At 37.4% G+C, this 22,178-nt stretch overlaps 1 protein-coding gene across 1 annotated transcript in view; it reads right to left on the bottom strand.

Annotated features, from left to right (window-relative positions):
- The window catches only part of ALDH1A1 (aldehyde dehydrogenase 1 family member A1), a 30,615-nt gene extending 25,409 nt beyond the window's left edge, over positions 1–5,206 (bottom strand). Inside the window, exon 1 of the mRNA XM_050987237.1 lies at positions 5,013–5,206. Coding sequence (XP_050843194.1) covers positions 5,013–5,102 — 90 coding nt within the window. The 5' untranslated portion in view covers positions 5,103–5,206. The remainder of the gene's footprint in view (positions 1–5,012) is intronic.
- Positions 5,207–22,178: the final 16,972 nt, after the last annotated feature.

The raw sequence follows: 22,178 nt of genomic DNA, 5'->3' as shown, positions 1-22,178 counted from the left end.
CTATGATGTTACAGTATGCCAAATTCATATCTGTCTGTGAAAGGAATAATAGAAAACATACCATTTTTGGAAATATTTTAAGTGCTTGTTTAAATACTACATTTGTTGCACCAGTCAATATCACCCATAATATTAGTTTAGAATATATTTCTTATTAATGTTTTCAATACCATTCCTGTTTAAAACATAACTTCATTGTAATACACATGTATACAATATTGTATCAGAGGTATATAAATCAAACTATCCATATGTCTTTCCTAAGCTAGATAGTGGCCTTGCAAAATGGGGGTAGGAAAGATGGGAAAGGAAAAACCCAAAACTCTCATGTGAGCTGTATTAACACACTTCAGGCAGCTGCACTCATTAAGGTGCACGCAGCCCTGCCCACAAAGGATTTTCTGCAAACAGGATGTGGGTCTCTAAATCCAGGCAGCTCTGAAGGACCAGCTGACAGCAGCCTCCAGCAGCAGCCTTGACCTGCAGAGGAGAACAATGCTTGGGATCACCTTGCAATAGGCTGGAGTGTTTAGTCAGTGACTCAGAGCTCCACTGGCAGCTCTTCAGCCACAAGGGCAAAGGACCGACCCCTCTGTGGCAAGTGCTGAGCACTGGGTCCTCTGTGGTGGCTGTCTAGGGCCCACCTGGCACAGGGCTACAAATTTATCTTGCAAAGATTTAGCAGTCTTGTTACAGATGTTTTGTAACTGTTACTTCACTGGAACTTTAGGAGAGAAGGTTTTTTAAGTTATTATTTCAATAACCCAAAGAGTAAATGACTGTTCAGATTTCTTTGCAGCAGAAGTGGAAATACAGACTTCCAGCAGATGAGACTCTACACCGTTGAGTATTTTAAATAAAGCACAGGCAGCATCAGTCAAAAACCCTCTGATGTTGTTATTCCTCAATGTCATAGGGCAATAAAACCTTGCATTTCTGAAAGGATTGATTTCAGTTCAAGTGGTCTAATACCATCCATCTGGTGTTGAAGTTACCTGCAAGGCTACACTGTTTCTGTCCTTGTACACAGTTGGTTTTGTCACACAGATGACATGAGCAGAGAATGGAGACAAGAGACCTGAACTTTGCCTTTCTTTTTTTGCCATCTCACTGGTTTCTTTTCCTTCAGTGCTGGAGTACTTTGAAAGAATTTTGAATTCATTTTGCAGTATCTGCTAGATGGGAAGTGCCATATTTGAGTCTGTGCTACATGAGGGAGGAAAGCATTTTACTCTGTACAGCTTTGCTTCTGACAAACAACACCATAGCTCTGCTGGAAAACATTCTAGGGTCTTTACATTAGGTGTCATCATCTTATGAATCATAACTTTTTGCTATGCAGTCTGTACAGGGTTTCAGTGCCTCTGCAAAATAACTTAGAAGTTCAAATAACTGTTGAACTGCTTCCATATTCAGCATCTTTCTAGATACTCACTGTTTGTTCGGAGGAATTTTTATATAATTCACTAATTTTGATTTACATTCTAATTCATACAGAGATGTAGTCAAGAAAGGTAATGGAACTAACTAAGAAGTGGACCTTCCCTAACTTAGCTGCTAAGGATAGCTTTTTAAACATGGAAATGAAGGTCTAAGCTATCTTCTGTTTCGATATCAGAAACTCTTCCAAACTTACAGTGTAAGAAAAAGTAAAGCCTCTTTCCACCTTAAATTTGCCCCTGGCTATAACAAAAATTTTTTGACAATCCTCCTCAAACGAGCCCAGTTTCCTGTTTTACAGAGATAAAAGTAATCACCAGATTTGAGCCCTTCCTCATCTGGTGGGTCTCAAGCCTTCTCCTGTGGACTGTGAAGCTGGGATTTCACAAGGAGCACGTTTGTACAGGCAGGGAACAAGGAGGAGACCCCCGGGCTGGGGCTGGACACGTGCTGGAGGCAGCTCAGCATCCCTCCTGAGAGGGGGTGCACAGTGCTGAGTAACTGCTGAACCTGCTCACTCTGCCTATGCAGATTGTGACAGCCATCCAGGGGTTCCTGGGCACAAATTTACTTGGTAGGAAGTTTTACAGAGACATCTAAGCCCTAAAGTTTTGTTGCCCGAGACAAGGCTCATTTCAAGTGCTAGAAGTTCTAATTTACTGCTCTAAAATTATATTATGGCATCTCACTGTATTCTTTGATTAATAAGATTAAAATATGTGGCATTTCTTAAGGTACTACCAAAGAATGAAAATTTAAGCTTTAAAGTAATATGTCAATATAGATGCTGGTGTGAAACCTCTTTTTTTCCTCCCCCTCAAGTTTTTGCTTACAAGAATTTTATATTTGGCTAATATTCCATGTAACTTTCTTTCTCTCCCTTGCAATATGCTATTATTTATGCAGGAATTACATTTTTCTGCTGCAATGGACTATTAATCAGAGAGCATACTCTTTCTATTAAATATTATGTAACTTTTTTGATTTTCCACTTAGGGACTCTGTGTCCACAAAGTGAGCTGATCTTAGAGAAAGTAAGTTTCTGTAGCAACTCACGAGCTCATTACCTTTCCCCAGATATTCCAGCTCCATTTTTGAGCTTTTCTGCCTGACCTTTGTTTTTGAAGCTAGTGGCTGTAGCATTTTAATGTTCAGCTATAATTTTTCTTTACTCAGAGTGTCTTACCCTTCCACACTTCCTGATATTCCACATGTGGCTGAGCAAGAGAATGTTCAGCTCTTTTCTTCCCCTCATGCATTTTGACAACCTAATAATTAACTAATCTGAGTTTCTCTGATTAGAGGAGTACTGCAGGGTTTAGTGGATGTGAAAGCATCATGACAGAAAGCATTTCTCAAGTAATCATTGTCTAATTCCTCAGTGTTGACTAAGTAAAATATTTACTAACACATTTTTAGCTAGCTACCAAAACTCACTGGGTTAATGGAAATATCTTTAAAGGAGGTTCATATATGAAACCAACACAAGACTATTTTATGGTTCAAAATCCAAGCAAATTCCAGTGTTTAAAATACATTTGATTTGGGGTGTGAAAGTTGAATTTCTGAAGAGTGTTAAGGGTTATACCATATGTAAAAGGTTTACTCTGAAATATATCTGTATTGACCTATAGATCATTTGGTTAAGTGAACCTTGTGAAAAGCCATAAATGATCCCAAACATAGAAAATAAAATAGAGAGACTGTTAAGTAAAGAGAGACCTTGGAACATCTCCTGCAGATTTCTCTTCAGATCCTTTTGTGAGGACTGTTGGTATTATGCAATGGCAGAAAAAGATAAATTGGAGGTTATGAAGATGAAGGATCTGGTTCTAGCTGATTTAGACAGAAAGGTTAATACATCAGCAGTAATTAGTGCTTCCCTCATCTTGCTCCTTCCAGTGCTACCAGCCACACACACGCCATGTTCCAGCTGGTGTGGGACAGGGGAGGAATGGGATGGGTACACAGGAGTGTGCCCCCCTTATTAAATTGGGGTCTGAGTGTGGCACTTGGGGTGACATTTCTGTTTTCCCAGCTCCCTGTCCCTCAGTAGGCTGCTGGGGCTTTCAGACAATCCTGTGTGATATTTGAAGAGAGGAGGAAAGAATTGCAAAAATCAAACCTCCTCAGAGGTGTGCTAGATTTTGTAAACAGGGGCATTGCTTGTCCACACAGTTAGAATTTATATGCAGTGTTAAAGGAACCTCTTGTCAAGGCAAAATAAATGTTTATTATGTGACCCTCTCCTTGACTGCACACTACAAACTAGACTTTTTAACAGTGCTGGCTGTCCTTTGGTTGCTTTTTTGTACTAACAGAATTGATTCTTAATAATGAAATATTTCAAAAGTATAGAAATATTTACAGGAATTTGTGTTTTTATATTCAGTTACATCACTTGGTGGTTTTTTGCATATTAGTTGTTTTCCTTTAGAAAGCTAAATATCAAAGACTAAAATAATTTTTTTTTTTAAGACAGGAAGAGCAGTAGCAGGCTACTACATGGCAGAACTATATATCTTTCCTGTTAAATATTTACAAAGTAAGATCCTTTGTGATTTATTCAAGAAAGACATGTAGGGAACATGGTTAAGTTTTCCATTTGAAAAAAAAGGATAGCATGGAATTTAAAAGAACTAAGTTAGATGAACACCTACTCTAGGAAAAGAAATTAAGCAGTGGTTCTAGAAAATAAAATTATTTCCCTTGCAATGGTATCAAGAAAAAGAAAAGAACAGTAACCAAGAAACTCCAGAGTTAAGAGGTTCTTTCTGATCAATTCCAACCTGAATGTTTCAGAGGGCAAAGTTTCTGTCGACACTTTTCCAAAGTTCTAGCAGATATCTGTGTGCTATGATACAATATTATGATGTAAAATCAGAAAAGAGTCTTTTAAAGCTGGAAACACAAGTCTGGATTCAGACCTTCTTTATCTGTAGATTTCTAACTCCACATGGAAGAAATTTTCTGGTTCAAGGAGTTTCTGGTAATATTGCATAGTTAGATTGGTAGACTATATCTAGTTCATTAGCTACTTTTTTTACCTGAAAAACAAATTCAGAACCAGATTCATTTTCTCCAATGTAAATATGTGACCAGAATTAATTTTATTTTAGTTTTGTTTTCACACATCCCTTTCCATGTAAACCTATCTGGTATAACTATTTGACTCTAATTATAACACAATGCAATATGCTAACATTTTAATTTGCTGTTTTAATTCACAGCTCTGAAAAATAATAAAGCAGAAACATTTCCTTCTTTGTCCCGTGTATCCTTTCTGGTAAACTTATCACTGATCAAAATTTGTTTCAGGAGAAAAACAACACCCACACCAAGTGGAATGTGGAACAATTCTATCATGCATGCACACATGGGTGCTTTAAATTAGGTTAAAAGGATCACTGAACATCACTGGTTAATATGTGTAAAATCAGAATTCATCCAGAATAAACATTTTAAGCACTGATTTACAGTGTCTTCCATAGCTCACATGAGGTTGAAATGATCACATCCTCCTGTCTGAAGTGAATGCATAAAGAAGATTAGCAAAAGCAAGTGCTACTAACCTTGGTGTGCTCAATTTTCAGATCTTTTAATGGTTCTGGCAGCGGGGGCATAACTGGAGCAGGACTGCCATCTGAGCCTTGTTTCTTCATTATTTCAGCTGAGAAGTCTGAGGATGTTCCTGAAACACAGGTGAAAGAAGGTATGAAAGGAATACAGGGATTTTTGCCCTGCCTGAGCTCTGGGCTTTATTTGTGCTTTTTATCTGAGCCAGCCGTGGTATATTTGCATGCAGGGATGTGATTGGGTGAAAGAATTCATGGCGAAGAGAAAATGACGCTGCTGATTGCTATGGCCAACAGCAGAGCCTTGGCAGTGAGCTGAGACCTCGATGAAGCACATGCTGCTGGAGCAGCCTGCCCAGGCAGACTGTGTGAATTCCTTACTGGAGAAAGGAGCTCAGGACCTCCTCACCTTACCTGTGAAATTGCTTCCTCTCAGCAGGCAGGTCTCCAGGTTCTGAGGGAACTCCTTCACGCACTTGAAGGCAGGTCTGAAGGTACAGCCAGACTTGCTAGCTCTGAAAACAAACCAAGCCCTTCTTACTGGAAGGTTGATTACCAGAGCTAAAGGCATTCACTAGAAACAAGTCACCTTGGGTTACATTTTAATGTGTTCAGAGTATATTAGAAGTAATGTTTGTTAGAATTAATGTTTGTTTTGTAGATCACAGAGATAAGAAAAGACTAGGGTGATACAAAATTCTTCATGTGTTCTTCAAAAATCTGAAGGTGGAAAAAATTATCAATCCAGAAAAAAAATCCTTCCTGAGTAGAACTAAACAAAAAGTTCCAGTTTGTCTTTTTTTTTATTTTCTCCTAGACAACACCACAAATTTAAGGACAAAGTTTTTAACACAATGTCCTTTGGAATATCTGAGTCCAAGCAAATTGTTCAATATTCTAGACTTTTCTACCCTGGATGAAACCCACTTTTCTGTTCTGATTATTCAAAGAAAAACATATAGCTTGCACAGGCAAATCATTTTCTAAGGTAGAAGAAACTCCTTTTTTCATCAAGTCCTGCCTTTTCTGATTAGTGGTCTCACAGAACCTGTTTTTATGTGCTAGGCTTCTGATTAATGCACAATGGATCCACACCATAGAAATAGAATTAAATTATCCTAATGCTTTCATTAAGATACCATAAATGCTTGGAGAGTTCACAGCTCACAGTTATTTCATGTAGTTCACACTTTTGAGCAGCATCTTCAGACTTTAACATTTGGGGTTACAGTGTTTGCCTGCCTTAGAGAATGTCTTTGAGTCTCATGCAGAAAACAGAATGCCTACATAGGGTTTGTTTATTTTTTTATTTTATTTTTATTTTGCAGTCCTATTTTTGTGTAGAGCTTTTTTCCCAGACTCACACACTAAAATCTACTCCAGCAGTCTTTCTGCCACTAATTTCTCCACTGACCACAAAGAGTTTGTCTCCAGTCAGTACCTCTGCAAATTGCTCAGATTTGGCTAACTGGAGATGCAAAACAGAGATCAGTGGATTTCTCTGGTTTCAGGTAAAGCAAAGGTCTCTCTCACAGCTGAGAGTGTTTTAAATGCATTCTCATTTAGGTACCATTGTGTTCCAAATTAAAAAAAAAAAAAGTTTAAACTAGAAGGTAACTATTATACCTCCTTATGAAAATGATAACATATATCTTCTTTCCAGATCTAGAAAGGGCAGCCTGAAATCTCTGTAGACAGGCTTTAAAGATGCTGGATGAAAAGTTTCAATTTTTCCAAAAATGCTAGTAATCACTGCTTTGCTTTCCACACCAATTATTCATTTAAGACATACTTTAACCCTGAGACATACTCTAACCCTACCCCTAACCCTTTTCTCTTGCTTTTTCCCTCTTTTACCCTTGGATTTCATAAATTACCTCCACTTTCCTATTTATTTTCCGTCTAGGAATGCTTTTAGCATATTGCAGAAAGTATTTTATTTTCCTCATTTACCATCCTCTGGTTGATTCTAGCTTTCTGCTGTTTTCAAGGACTTCTTCCCCATCCTGAGTCACAATTCTTTCATATTTCACCTTTCATATGCAATTCAAGACTTATAACTATTTATAGGATTGTACTATTATTTCTAGTAGTGAATTATACCACAAGTGGATAATACAGCTCTTGGAGCTTACAGAGTTTTCTTGTTAATGTTTTCTTGGAAATGTTATATTCTACCTAATTCTTTCCTTTATTTGGTCAATAATTTGCTTGTTACTTGTTCTCTTTTCACTGCCAAAGGACAGGTCCCTAGAGACTCCACACCCTGGCAAAGCATGTGATGTATTTTCTGATTTTGTGACAGCTCTTTCTATATTCCAAAGAGTAACATTTACTCCAGTTCAAAACTAGAATAAAATAAAATGTTTGATACAACAAGTTCAGAGAGGAACAAGAGTGGAGGGCCACCGTGCAAGTTGTGATTAAGCTGTGATATGCCTTGCTAAATGACATTGGCTCTGGCAAAATGCAGGAACAATGGCTTTGGGTCTGACCTGAGTCACTCTGTGTCAGGAAGTTAAGTAAAAGTTTTGTGCTAGAAAAAAGCTGTAAATAGTTTTTCTATGTGTCTCTTTTCAAAGATTGGACAAAAAGAAATTAATAACTGAACACAGCATACCAAATTACAAGTTCTCCTCATATGAGACCACGCAGTGAGACATCTATAATGCTGTAACATTTTCACTGAGGTCATTGTAGTCCAGGTGTGCAAAGTATTGGGCCTGTGTTGAGGCCATATTCATTATATAAGATTTAATTTAACAACCAGAAAGGCACAGATGAATGCAGGGCTTCTAGCTGGGCTAGCTGGAAATCCAACTAATGAAACCAGCCTGCCACAAGAAGAAGCCAGATGTGATCTGTGACTGAATTCTTGTCCCTAAACACAGAGCTACTTCCATCTGTAATGCCCTGGCCTTTCCTACCTGCCCTGAGAGATCAGTCCAGGAGCAGTTTTTGATTTTACTTGGCATTTTTCTATCAGTGTGTGCTGAACTAATACTGTCTGAAAGCCGTGATTTTGTTCTATGCCCTTCTAGCATTTCATAGAGAAATATTTACTTTATATTGCAGAAGAAGATTATTTTGGGAATTTCATTTATCCAGAAAATACTTTGATTTTTCTAAAGGCCATAAACTCTTGGGATTTTACACCCAATGAGTAGGCACGAAGTTGTATTTTTTTCTAAAGAGTCTTCATTTTCCCTTTTGTTCTTTTCTTTTTTTTTTTTTGTCAAATGACTGCCATATTGCCTTCCACATTCCCACAGTTCAGGTGTCTCCTTTCTCCAGCAACTGGGGACAATTGACAATCTTTGTATAAAGCTGAAATTGTAATCAGAGCAGTAGGAAAATCTGGTCCATGGGTTTCTACAGAAAAAAACCCTTATCCTTCAAATATTTGATCATGAAAGAAATCTAATTCTTATTTTGTTCTAGATGCAAAGGTCAGATAAGATTGCAAGTATTTACCTTTAACCACCTCTAATGTCAGAGGACTTTATTGCAAGTAAACAGAGAGTAGATGATCTCTACCTTTGGGTTTTGTCACCTAGAGCTCTGGAAACTTTTCAAATTAAATCTCTCTCTCATCCAAAGACCAATCAGAATTACAACCTGAATTGCACAATGCCTTTTAAAAGGGAACATAAAAATCTAGGTAACCTCTACACAGTTGCTATGATTTAAAGCACTGGAGATAAACAATCTTCCATGGTGATTTATACAGTGCTGTCCAAAGTTCTCTGGAGTAGGGGTTGCACAGGATACGCTGCTGCACTCAGTGGTTGTGTTGCATCATTTGTGCTGAATTCAGACTGAGTCTTGAATGCTGAAGTACATGCCTAGGCCTTCTAAAACCTCACAGTTTAAAAAAAAGAAAAATCTCTGCTGAGACAATATCACTGTTACTAAAAATCTTGATTATCTGAAACCTTTCTTCCAAATTCAGAATATACAGGTGGTTCAGAAAGGGAATTATTCAGGGATTTGAGCAGATCCCCCATTGGTACTGACAGAAATTGAGCATTAAGTTAGAAGTGGAAGACCTAAGGATCAAAAGCAGCAATATGTGTTTTGAAAGTGTAAATCTCCAAGATTTGCAAAATCACTGGATTCTTGTTCTGAGATTCTCTGTGCTCTTTGGCAATCTTCCTTATGGCACTGCATTAATGGCAGTGGAACAGAAACTGGCTGCTCTTTAGTGTGATGTGGAAAGGCACACCCCTCAGAAGTGAGGCAGAACTGGGGTGAAATTCATGCTTTTTTTGGCCATCCAAATAGAGACTTCAAACCTTGGTAGAATGTGCAAGTTCTCCTAACTCTAATTGCAAAGTACCGAAGTAAAAATGACAGGATTTTCAAGGCTACAGAGCAAATTCCTTTGCCTTTTTGCAGGACACTGACTATCCTGCAATTCTGAAAATCCAAGTGTTCCTTTAACATAATTTCCAGTATCTCTGAGCACAACTAGCAGTTCTTCAGTCATTATAAAATTTCTGTGATATATATGCTCATGGAATGAGGCAGTAGACACATGCATACCTATCTATTTGAGTTTGAAATTTGAACTCTGTTAATGAAAAATCTTTCGTTTTGCAACATGGACAACAACAACAGTGTATGAAGATAAATCTTGGAATATATTTCTCCATTCCCTTCATTCTTGTGACAAGTGACAGGATTCAAGGGAAAGACATGAAGCTGAGTCAGGGGAGGTTTAGGTCGGATATCAGAAAAAGGTTTATCACCCAGAGGATGATTGGGCACTGGAACAGGGTCCCCAGGGAAGTGCTCACAGCACCAAGCCTTCCTGAGTTTAAGAATCATTTGGAACACACTCCTAGGCTCACAGTGCTGCTCTTGGGTGTCCTGTGCAGAGTCAGGAGCTGGGCTGGAAGATCCTTGTGGGTCCCTTCCAACTCAGTGGAATCCCTTCTGTGCTTCTGTGACTTCCATCTCACAATGACATTTCAAAAGTACAAGAATAAATTGTGGCAGTGGGTAGGTTTAGGCTGCTGCATTTCATCATGAAAGTTGGAGGGGAGGGATGCCATACAGAGGGACTTGGACAGGCTTGAGAGGTGGACCTGTGAGAGCCTCATAAACTTCAGCAGTCCTGCATCTGGGTTAGGGCAATCCAAAGCACAAAAACTGTGTTGGCAAAGACTAGATTGGGAGAAACCCTAAGGAGAAGGGCTTGGGGGTGTTGGTGGGTGAGAATATCAACAGTTTTGACAATTTGCATGGGCAGCCCAGAAGGTTAACTGCATCCTGAGCTGCACAAATGGAAATGAGGCCATCAGGTTGAGGGAGGAATTTCTCCCCTCTGCTCTGCACTAATGACACCTCATCTGCAGTGCTGCATCCAGCTCCGGCATTCCCAGCAAATGAAGGATGAGAACCTGTTGGAACAAGTCCATGGAGATGCTCAGAGGGCTGGAGCACCTCCTGCAGGGAAACACAATCCTGAGAGGATTGGGGCTGCTCAGTCTGGAGAAGAGAAGGCTCGGGGGAGATCTCATGGCAGCCTGGCAGGAGGAAGCTGGAAAAGTGAAGTTTCATGGGAACATGGAGTGCCAAGAGGTCATGGTTCTAACTGAAAAGGGGCAGGTTTAGGTTCGGTGTCAGAAAAAATTCTTCACTGTGAGGGTGGTGAGGCACTGGCACAGATTGCCCTGGGAAGCTGTGGATGCCCCATCTCTGGAAGTGCTCAAGGCCAGGTTGGATGAGGCTCTGAGAAACCTGGTCTAGGGGAAAGTGTCCCTGCCCATGGCACAGGGGTTGGAGTTAGATGATACTAAAGGTCCCTTCCAATCCAAATCATTCTATCACTCTATGATGCCAAATACATTTTTAGAATTATTTATTTCTCTGTCTGCTAGTTGGACATCTGCTCATTGTACTCTATATTTTTGGTAGCATTGATCATATTGTATATTGATTTTTGGAAAGAGATGTTTTATTTTTTTATATAGGACAATTTACATGTAAAATAATGACTAAAATGTGATCATAAAATCACAAAACTAAAATAAAAGGAACTGAATATATTACAGGATGCTGAGAGAGTGAGTAGTGATGCAGGAATTATTACACCATTTTAAAAACATTATCTGTAGGACCCATTTCAGTTGCAGGAAGAAATATTCTTCATAGTATAAATTAAAAGACTGTCTATTTCATCATTATAGCATTTCTTAAGAGTTGCAGGAATATTAGGTAGAATGCAGTATATTTGCATCCTTAAATTGAAATGATTTGCAACTGTTTTTTTCTTTTATTTTTCAGTTTATCATAAAAATCTCATATAAAAGTAAAGGTACTTTTACTTTTGTATGTGTTTCTGTGGAAAAGGCAATCAAGCAGAAACAAATAAAGGAACTCAGTATAGTCTGATGCCAAAAAAGTGTGTCTGTTTCTAGAGGAAGAAGAAAATTCTCACAAGACTGGGATAAGACCTGTAAAAAAAACATAACTGGCTTGTAAATACTATCTTTTCATTTGCCCTAAAATATGAAATATAAACAATTCTATTATACTCATATCAATAGAATTTTCCATACTCACCTAATTCCTACTTCCTATTAAATCCTGAGAGTATCTGCCATTAAAGTCATAGAAGGAATCAATTAATAAGTTAGCATATGACAAAAATATGTTTTTTTCAATTAGACTAAATGAGCTTTCATGTCAACAGGACAATTTTAATTAACACCTGTCAATTGCTTTTCTAACTTTATGATTGCAGTCAGCATTTATGTCCTTTTTGCAATACTGGATGGAATATCTGGCCTGAGAAAATGAGAACTCTTAAGAGAACACTGTTATCAGAGCAATGCATTAGTTAACAAATGAACACAATTTTATTGTAGACTATAAGTCAGCATGGAATGGCTTATATGTAGAGTATCATTTTGTGAACCAGAGCAAATTTATTCCTGCATTTCCTGTTAAAATAATTAAACTAATTTTTTTAAACTTTTTTTGGTACACAGCTCAAATGAAGGAGGAAGTAATAAGTGATGCAATAATTTGAAGGTTTCTCAAACAATTGATTGCAAATAAAGAGAAGGACTTTATACCAAAGGTCACAATAAAAGCTCTTATCAGTGAACTTCATGAATAATTTGATGTAAATCAGTTGAAAAAAATTGGTCAGGGTTAAATCAGAATCAGACCCAACACTAGTTATTAACCTACATGGTTAGGAACAATTACTGCCAAGTAATTTTCAGCATTTTCTCCATAAACCTTTGTTTCAAAGCCAAGTTTTAGACAGCCTCAACTGATTTTACATAATTGCTATGTGTGCTTTTTAAGCCTCTGTGTAGTAATTGTGTTCTTCCACTATGAAAGACTCACAAGTGAAAACAACCCTCTTCCCTTCTAATTTTAATGTTCTGAAGAGGATCTAAAAGAAATCTCTGTGCAGCGAAAATTAAAAATAGTCAGAGGTATATTTAACATCTACTTCCTTCTTTGATATTTGGAAACAATTACCTGAATGAATATTCCTTAATTTCTTTACATCAGTTTTTATTATATTCATGTTGCTATCCTATATTAATTATCAACATCATCATTACTACAGTACTTTTGAAAAGCTTATTTTTGTGTGTTTTGATAAAGGATGTACTAGGTTCTGAGTTCTCTGAAGTGAAAAAAATCCAAATCTTTTTGGATGTACTCAGGATGTACATTTTCCCTACAGCATGGTAGTTAACTGCTAGAATAGAATTTGAAACTTGCAATTAATAGAAGGCATCAAGAGAATGCCCACTGAAATTGCAGCTGAACTGATGTAAAACTAATAAGAAGTCCCTGATTTTTCCCTTTGGTCATCCTTTCCTCCCACTCCCCACTCTAACTTGCTATTTAATATTTATACTATTATTTTCAGGAAGTTCCTACAGAGCTGGCTAGAAACCATGCATCAGATAAATAATCTTGAGATCAAAATTCCCCTATATAACACTCAAAATGAAATTGGAACTGCTAAGAAGGAACCATATTTGCAGTAGGAAAGTGACTTATTTGGAATGAAAAGCTTGGCACAGTGACTAATCACACAGCATTCCCAAATTGACTGTGGCACTCAAGTACTTTCCTTGTATTGTAATGTCAGTAGAGGGTTTTGATGGATTTCCACTCCTCTGTTTCCCAACTTTTTAGTTTAACCTAAACAAACAAACAAATAATATGAAGCAAGGACTGCCTGTGTTTGCAAATTTCAGGGAGGATTCTGTGGATGCCATCAGAGATTGCTGTTTCTAGAGAAAAGTGAACTTTGACCTGGTTGTAAATCTGGGCATCTCTGGTCCGGCCAGCTCGGACTCAAATTCCACTGTAGAATAAAACTTCTGCAGCACACTATGAAGAGTCTGTTTTCCAGGTGATCAAATCTACTCTTCTCTTAAGGTAATTAGCAAGATTTTTATTATCTCCTGTTCTGTAGCTAAAGCCTTAATTTCAAGTTTAGATGCAGTGAGTTGGCTACATTATGTTGTTTTTTGTTATTCCCGTTTCTCTCTACTTTGTCATGATTACAGAGTCACAGAATCAGCAATTTTGCAAAAGATCTTTGAGGTAATCAAACCCAACCTATGACCCAACACCACCTTGTCAACTAGAGTATGGCACTGAGTACCACATCCAGGTTTTCTTCAACATCTCCAGGGACAGTGATGCCACCACCTCCCTGGGCAGCCCATTCCAGTGCCCCATTGCCCTTTCTGTGGAGAACTTCTTCCTAATGTCCAAATGGTTACAATCAAATCCCCATGTGTTTGTTGGTAGGAATACTTCACTACTGTGTGTATGCTACTCATTAGCATCGCTGCTGAGTGAGAATTAACAGCTAAAGCAGCTGACTAGGATTTTTGAAAAGATGATGTGATCAGTCCAGCATCCGCTGAATCCCATCAAGAGCTCTCCTATTGTCTTGCAAATCACCTGAAGGAGCACTTTTAAGTCCTGGTAATCATCTAATTAAATAATTGCTTTTAAAAAGGAATATGAGAAATTGGAAGTGTACCAGTAGTTTCTGTCAGATGCCTTGAATGCATTTCAGGGTAGAAAATAGGTGATAACAGTGTACTACAGGAAATCAGATTACTAACATACACTTTGGGAACTAATCTTTAAGCTTTTCTGCAGAAATGTGATAGCCAGCAGAATTACAGATGCAAACCCAGAAACAGTAAATCTTGGAAGGAACCAAACTTATTGTGAAACCACACCTCTGCATGTGGTGTGTGGCATTATTCACTTTCCATCTAAAATTAGAAGTATGTTTTGGGGATGTGCCACCTGTGTGTGTGTTTGTTTTTTACAGCAGATAGATAGAACAAGATTAAATTTTGGGGGCTGATTCAATAAATACATTTCACTTCTCCTAAGAAGAAAATTCAGAAAAAGAAGGGAAATTCCTTCCCAAAGGAGTAAGAATGCTTGAAGTGGGAACACTGTTGTCCAATAAAATGCTACAGTATTTAATAACTTATTGTAATTCTGAGAAAAAAAATGCTTGCAAATATTTTCTGATTGTTACAGAATTTATAAGAAAACAAGAGTAACATTTGGGGTTTTTTGTGGCATGTCTTCTGCTTCTCTTTCCATAAACACATGAAGCCTTACAGTCTCAGAGTGCTTTTCCTGTTGGATATTTTGTAACATTAGGCTAATGCTCTGATCATCTGTGGGTGCAGCCCTGGTAATCCATGTCATTAAGAATGCAAGTAAACTTCTTTTTTAGATGATTTTGTGAAATGTCACCTGCTGCCAGAGTGTCCCAAAAAAACCCCTCAAGTTCAGACCTTTAAAGTAAATCTCTGAGGAGTTCTAAATATTTTTTTAAATTAAGTCAAAATTATTTTTATTTTAATTTAAGAGTACAAATTACAAGGCAGTAGAAAAATTTAAAACCTCCTTGTTTCTTTTAATTTGTGTAAGAAAACTATGAGAACTGTGAACATCAAGGTTTCTTATTCCTGAAATAAATAGTTATGTTGATTAAATTTTAGAGCATTTTTCAATATGTTGCTGAAGCCTGCCAAATACATATTCTCTGCCAAATTGCTTTGGTAGTGTGAATTCTAGGGTTTATGCACAATAATTATACTAAGTACTGAAAAAGTTCTTTGAATTATGCATTTTCTGGATGATAGTTACATTCTGGGGTTATGATGATAGCAGTAAACTAAAATTGGATGATCAGCACATCATGCTGGAGAAAACAGAGGCAACAATAAATCAAGGGCAGGAGACAGCGGTCAAAAGCAGAGCTACTCTTTATTCCTTGCAATTTTTTAATGAAAAACAAGTAGCATATAGCTAAAGTTATAAATCTTGAAAAATTAAACTATTGTTCATGTTTCTTTTTTGCTTATCTTGCCAGACTACACTGACACTGAAGTTTTGCAGGCAGTGGAAGACACTATTTAGACTCTCACAACCAACATAAATTCACAGTTGTTTTGCTCAGGATAAGGTTTACATAAAACTGCTCCTTTATTGCTCCTTTTATCTTTGACAAGAAAGATGTAAAGTTTCATCTCAAATCTAGGTAAAATTCTGATGTTTTCTTAAAATGTCCCCTGAAATTTTGTATTAATTTGGCATAAGCAAGTAGGAAAACTTTTCTTATACAGAAGATAAAAAACAAGAGAGATTGAAGGGAGAAGCAGCAGAGGAAAAAGAGATTGCCAAGCTACATACAAGCTAAAGCTTAGAACACTAATCAAAATAAAGTGTTGATGAGATGAAGATTTAGCTGCTGTGGGCTAAGATATGAATTAGAATAAGAGAGAATTGGATTTATCCATCTACTGAAACAACCTGAATGAAACAACAAGCAAACTTGTTAGGAAAGATCTCAATAGGAAACTTTTGTTTGGTAGTTTGCACTCTGAATATTTTCCCATTCTAGATTAATGATGGCTAAATCCTCCTTTTGCCACCTTAGTGAGAGAACAAGCACACGAGGAAATTTATGTTTCCTTGCAGTGGATAAACATCCATACCTCTGTGATGTGCCTTTTGAAGAGAAATGTTCCCAAAGCAATTGTCCAGTTTTCCAAGTGCTGGAAGCTAGAGCTCAAGCTGCAGTTCCACTTTTCCTGGCAGAAATCAGGTTTTTTTTCTGGGCAGAACAACTTTTCTTCCACCATGCTCTAGTCAGTTCATCACAGCAGTCTGGGGCATACAAGGGCACTCAATCTCTTTTCTAACACTGAAACTTCTCACCCTTTTATTCACCATTCCTTGATAAACCTGCTTTCCCTCTGTCTTGTTTCAAACCTCTGCAGTACACTGAAGTGTGAGTGGTAAAGCTGACAGCTACATACAGGGTACACCAGAATATTTTCTATTTTGTTCTTCTCTCACAGGTAACTTTGCACCGATGAAACTGCAGCATCAGTTTGGAATCTGATTATGAATCTGTTTGGAACTGTTTATGAATCCTTACATTTTCTTGTCTGTTTTTCACAAGATTAGCTTTCCTTTTTTATTCTTTCATCAATGGCAACTCTTTCAGCAAATCCACACAGCTGATTTATTGTGAGAAATCGAATAAAAAAAAACCATGCTTGCAATAATTACGTAGTACGGTGTAACAGCTGTCTCATATTTTCCAAGATTGTAAGTTCTTAGAAACTCAAACCTCTCTATACACTCCTTTTCAAAGTGCCCCTCATTTTCAAGGACACTTAATGATGGAAAATAATACTGTCATAGCTCTGTGAGAAGAGAAGGGAATTTCTACTCAGTTTTTCTGAAAACACTACTGAGGAGTATTCTGAGAAAAACTACAGAACAGCTGTTCCCTGAGGAGAAATTACATGAGGTTCAAGCTGTAGTTTGCAATGAAAAGCAAGAAAAATTTTAAAATTAGAGCCTGTTTATCTGGCTAGAAAAGTCATGTAAGTTCATATGAAGTCAAAGAGTATTGTTAAGTTGTCACAGGATGGAAGTAAATTTATCGATACTTTTAGTGCTCACAGCTCAGAAATGTTCAGTGCTCAGGGAATTGCATTTTCAGTTCACTTAATGCAATCACAACTATTTAACCATAGACAGCAGGTTTTGGATGGAAAGACAATAAGTTTAATATGTTCTGAAAGGCAAAGTGGGAAAGTTGTTTGGACAATATTTTTCTCATTTATTGTCCCATCTCTTCTTTTTGTGATAGCATGTAAAGCAAAGTAATATGAAAGTTTTATTCTATTGGACTATAAAGTCTTGTCTTGTTTTAGTGTAGCTCCAGTTGTACCATAAAGCATTTAAAAACAAGACAACATCAAATACACTGACTGCTTTTCATGAGGATAGAGAAATAGCTATCTTGCCATGCTACCTCTGTGACAACTGTAAGAGGGAATAAGGGTGAAGTTTGAATAAGGCATTTCAAATCCATCCCCTTTCTTCCTACCCAATCCCTAATTCCATCATGAACTGAAGTACAGAATTAGTTAAATAAATACACTGACAACATATTCTGAAGGCTGTGTGCTTTTGTACAATATTTCTTTGTTCAGTTTACACAAATACCACAAAGAAAATTTCTTAAAATTAGTCATGACAATTTTTTTCAAAAAAGATTTAAAATTTTAAACCCACAAAAATGTCATAACTTCACAAATACATCCAAAGAAACATTCTCTGATTTCTTTCTTATTTTTCCCCAGACCTGACCACAAAATAAGAAAAGCTGCTTCCTTTGATCCAAAAAGATATTACTTCTGAGGTCTCTAAATTTTATTTACTACTAATTTTGCATTCACTTTGGAATAAATATTAATACTAATGGAAGTTTAAAAATAAGATCAATTAAATTCATTGACTGAAATTAAGGCTTAAGCAATACACTAGCAGCTAAGGGAAGATACTGACCTGAGCATCATGTAAAGACATTTTGTCAAATAGGTTTGTGCCTGTAGCTGTACAGCCAATATGGGGAACTGAGAATGAATATTAATGATAGAAAGGACTTTGTTTGGTGGTGAACATTTGCAGAAGCCTGCAGTCTGTGTAATGCCATGCAGTGCTTTAAAAGGAATGGTCAGGGTTCAGAAACTGAAAGGATATTTGGGTAGTTAACTCCATCACAGTAAGAATATGCCCACTTTATCCTAAAAATTTCAGTCATCTATCTCCATGATTAAAATTGAAAAGCATTCCAATATCTCTGGATAAAGGATGAAAAATATTTCGATCTTTATGCTGTTATATGGAGATGAAAACACTTCTGTATACAGTAAGCTGTACTCACTATCACTAAATCTTTTTCCAGCATTCCTATTGACAGATTAAGGCTTATTAATCATCAAAATTTCCTACTGAACCTCTGGCTTTCCAGGAAATTAGCAATCCAATTAATATTCTTCAAGTACCTGTGCACAAGATTATTCCGGTTCATCATAGTTTGCATTTTTTCTATATAGCCTAAACAAATTCTTTGAGTTCACAAATTCTATTGCTGCAGCTCAAACATTATAAGCTTCTGTTTTTCTGGTTTTCTTTTTTATTCAGCTAGCAATACCTGCTTTTATGTACTTTATAGCAATTTGGCTAATCATATAAGCAATGAATTTTAAAATAAGAGTAAGTAGTCTGAATTTTAATTCTGAGGTGTATTTAAGCACTATAAGAAATCCAAAAAGGTCATTGTTTCAAGGCTCAGAATACCACTGCATCCTACAAGTGCATGTATCTCTGGGAATCTACCCCTATAGGTCTGAATCAACAGCAATGCAAGCACAGGCATTAGCAGCACGAGATAAACTGTCACCATGCCTCCCTGATTTAGAGCAGTTTTTAGTATCAAAGTTGTTGATCCCCTGGGAGCAGAGTCTCTGAAAGGATAATTTATAAAAGAATTTGCTTTATGTTTTGGTCTGGTTAGACACCCACACCTACGAATCACTGTGTGCTGCTAATGCCTCCAGGACACAGACACCTCTGCATTGCCTGTGCATTTTAGAAGTTACTTTCTGCTGGGTTCTGCAGCTCTTTATTACCTTACCCTGCATGCTGAAGCTTTCACAAAGTGTCATACTGAGCTGGCTCAAGCTGAGCTTGCTGTCGAGGCTGTGTCTGAGCTGGACTTCGGGGAGAGCAGTGAATTGAGAGCACTCGGGTCTGGAGATTCTGCTTTGTGTTATGCAACAATCTTCCAGTCATTCCTCTCAGCTTGTGACAAATGCCTGCCCTGGTTTAGTACCCACTAAAATGCAAACTTCTTACCCCACAGCACTACCTTTCTCCTGCTCTTGCCATACCAGCCTGCATGTTGATGGAGAGAGGGTTTTGTGTGCGTTGTACAGAAAATCGTGCTGGTTTAGGCATGGAACAATTTCAGGGGCTAGCCTGGTGGTTGGACATGAGGAAAGCAACAAGATATGAGAGAAACCATGGTTCCAGTCTGAGCATGCCAAGGGATCTTTACTCTTGAACAGTCTTTACTCTTGAAGAATTGCTAGTGTGTTTACCTAATATGTGATAAAGTGGGAATTATTTCCTCCCTTTCTAGAAGTTTTTACTTTCTGGACACCTTTCTGATAGAGTTTAGATTAACTTAGTTTTACTATTCCCCCCTAATATTTTTCTTTTTGACTAATAAATGGATTTATATTAGTTCATACAAGTTTTATGGCTTCTGTGTAGCACTGGAAGTGATATTGTTTCAGATGTCAATACTTCATAAAGTTATTAATGTAATCACTACATAAAATTATCAATGTCATCTAGTATAGAGATTTTTAAAGTCTTGTATTTTCATTAAAATACAAGTTTATACCTTTTTCTTATGCCACACTGATATTGTAATCTAAAACACATAGAGCAAGATAGTATAAATTAAATAGTCTTAATTGCCTGTACTGAAGTGGAGGTGTTAATGTAAATTCTTTTAATTCCATGGGTAAATAAAAACCAATTTTTCATCTGTGGTGTAAAGCAGACCCACAACAATCACTACATTTTTGCATAAGTCTAGAAAGAAAAGATCAAACGGAGGAACAGTATAAAGGCCAAATATATCTCCTTGCTGGAGTTAATGCAGTTTGCAGGGAACTGCACCAATAGTTAGGATAATAAATAAATAAACAAACAGCATATTAATAATAAATTGTAAAAAAACTCCTAAACTTCTTGCAACTTCTTGCATCTCTGCATGGAGAGGTTTGGTCTCATGCTGTCTATATCCAGCCAGAAATTTCTTGCCCCCCTACCTCCCAGTAAAACCTCCAAGGATGTCTTTTTGAGGGGATATTATCTTCTCCAGTGCTGTAGCACTCTGGTATGTTCTGGTAATCAAGCTTATACTTTGTCATTCATTGAGCATTCCTTTTGTGTCTCATTAGTCTGATGTCTTCTCTGTCACAAAGAGATGTTTCTAGCAGAAAGGAAATTATTTTTTCTTAACACATATAATGACATTTTGATGGCAGTACTTACAATGTCTCTGTTTCCTTTTTTCCAATAGATTTTTCATCATATATCCTGGTTATTAGATTTCAAAAAAGATCATTGAAAGTTGTGTAACTTTAAAGCTTTATTGCATTAGCATTGCTAATTAATGGGTAAATTATTGACACAAATGACTGCCACACAACTTCATATGCATGCAGGCACATACATACCAAATTAGAAATTTAATCTAACAATTACTATAAATGTGGCTGTTCAAGAATCTCACACAACAATCTTTGAAGATTCAAACTTTACATATTGATGCATTTAAACATGCATATATAAACAGCCACATAAACACTTAACAGCACTCACATTCGTGTTTAATGCAGGCATAAATTTTTTGCAGTAGTTGCACAGCTGCACCTGTCTTTCCTAAGCATGCATTTCATCCAAAGAGCACCCTGTGTAGTCAGTCAAAAAATGTAAGGCCTTACCTTCAGAATCAGGGCTTGATTTCCTGGACGTGTTATAATTCACTTCCACAGCACACTCTGCCCTAAGGTCTGTGATCAGCACTACAGGAAAAATACCAGGCATGACCTTTTTATATATACAATTCATTAATAGAAACAAGTGAATACTTGGATTCTTCTTTCAGTTAGACATTTATCAAATGATACCACTGTTAGAAAGAGATCCTTCAAGCAAACAATCTGCATTGAGTTGGGAGTGATCTTGATGATACACTTGGGGGAAAAAAGGACCTTATTGTACAACACAGCAGATGAAAATACCCACAGCCACTGCACGTACCACTCATTCTGTTAACCATGTAATAGAAATTGTCATTTTGACATGTAGACCATTTCTCTTCCTCTGTCACCTCCACGTCAATCCAATTCACTCATTCTTGCCAATGATGAAATGAAAAAGAAAAAAAAAGAAAAAAAGAAAAGGAAACAGGGAAAGATTGTTGTCCCAGATCTGCAATTGCTGAACATTTTAAAGCCAGTTAGGTTAAGCATTGGGAAGATGTTGGTCTAGATAAGAGAATCCCCACTGGTTTTCTGTCTCCCTTAGACAATGCAATCACATAGTTGTGTCTGTGCCTCTGTTTTGGATTGCTCTGTTTTAACACATAACAGATTGAGGGCTGCCTACTATTCCTAATTAACTCAAACTAATGAGAGAGCGGGTGGAGGGAGTGCCAAAAAAAGAAAAGAGATCATGTATTGGAAGAGATTGAATTACAACTTAAAAGGGATGAAGAAAGGAAAAGAAAAAGGAAGAAGGTGGAGGAGATGCAAATACCTTGAAGGCTGAAAAGCAGGGGAGAAGAATGGCCTGAGGACAATTTGCCTTTTATTTCTAACCAGAGGCAAAGATGTCTTGCATAAACACCAAAGAAACACGAGCTGTACAGTGTTGCACTACTGTTAGATTATTGCTTCTCTTTAGAAGCTGCTTCAGCACCCGCTGCCGTCCTGGTTCTTTTCTCCCTCTCTCTCATTAGCAGTAAGTTAGCTGTTTGGCTCCACAGCACAGCCCCTCATCAAACCAGTTCAAGATAAAGCAAGTAAAAGTCAATTTTCAGGTGTGCACATACTGTGTGAAATGTCATGTGTAGAAGGGTACCTTTTTGCCCAGGCCCAGAAGAAGACTCTGGCCAAAGCTCTCACGTTTCTGTGCCTGAGGTCTCCTTTCTCCAGGAGCCAAGGCGAGGGTGGGAGCCTGCGGGAGGCAGAG

Source organism: Serinus canaria, chromosome Z (assembly GCF_022539315.1).
Source record: "Serinus canaria isolate serCan28SL12 chromosome Z, serCan2020, whole genome shotgun sequence".
Classification (NCBI taxonomy): Eukaryota; Metazoa; Chordata; class Aves; order Passeriformes; family Fringillidae; genus Serinus; species Serinus canaria.
The sequence above is the reverse complement of the archived record's forward strand: the minus strand, read 5'-3'. Positions and strand labels throughout refer to the sequence as shown.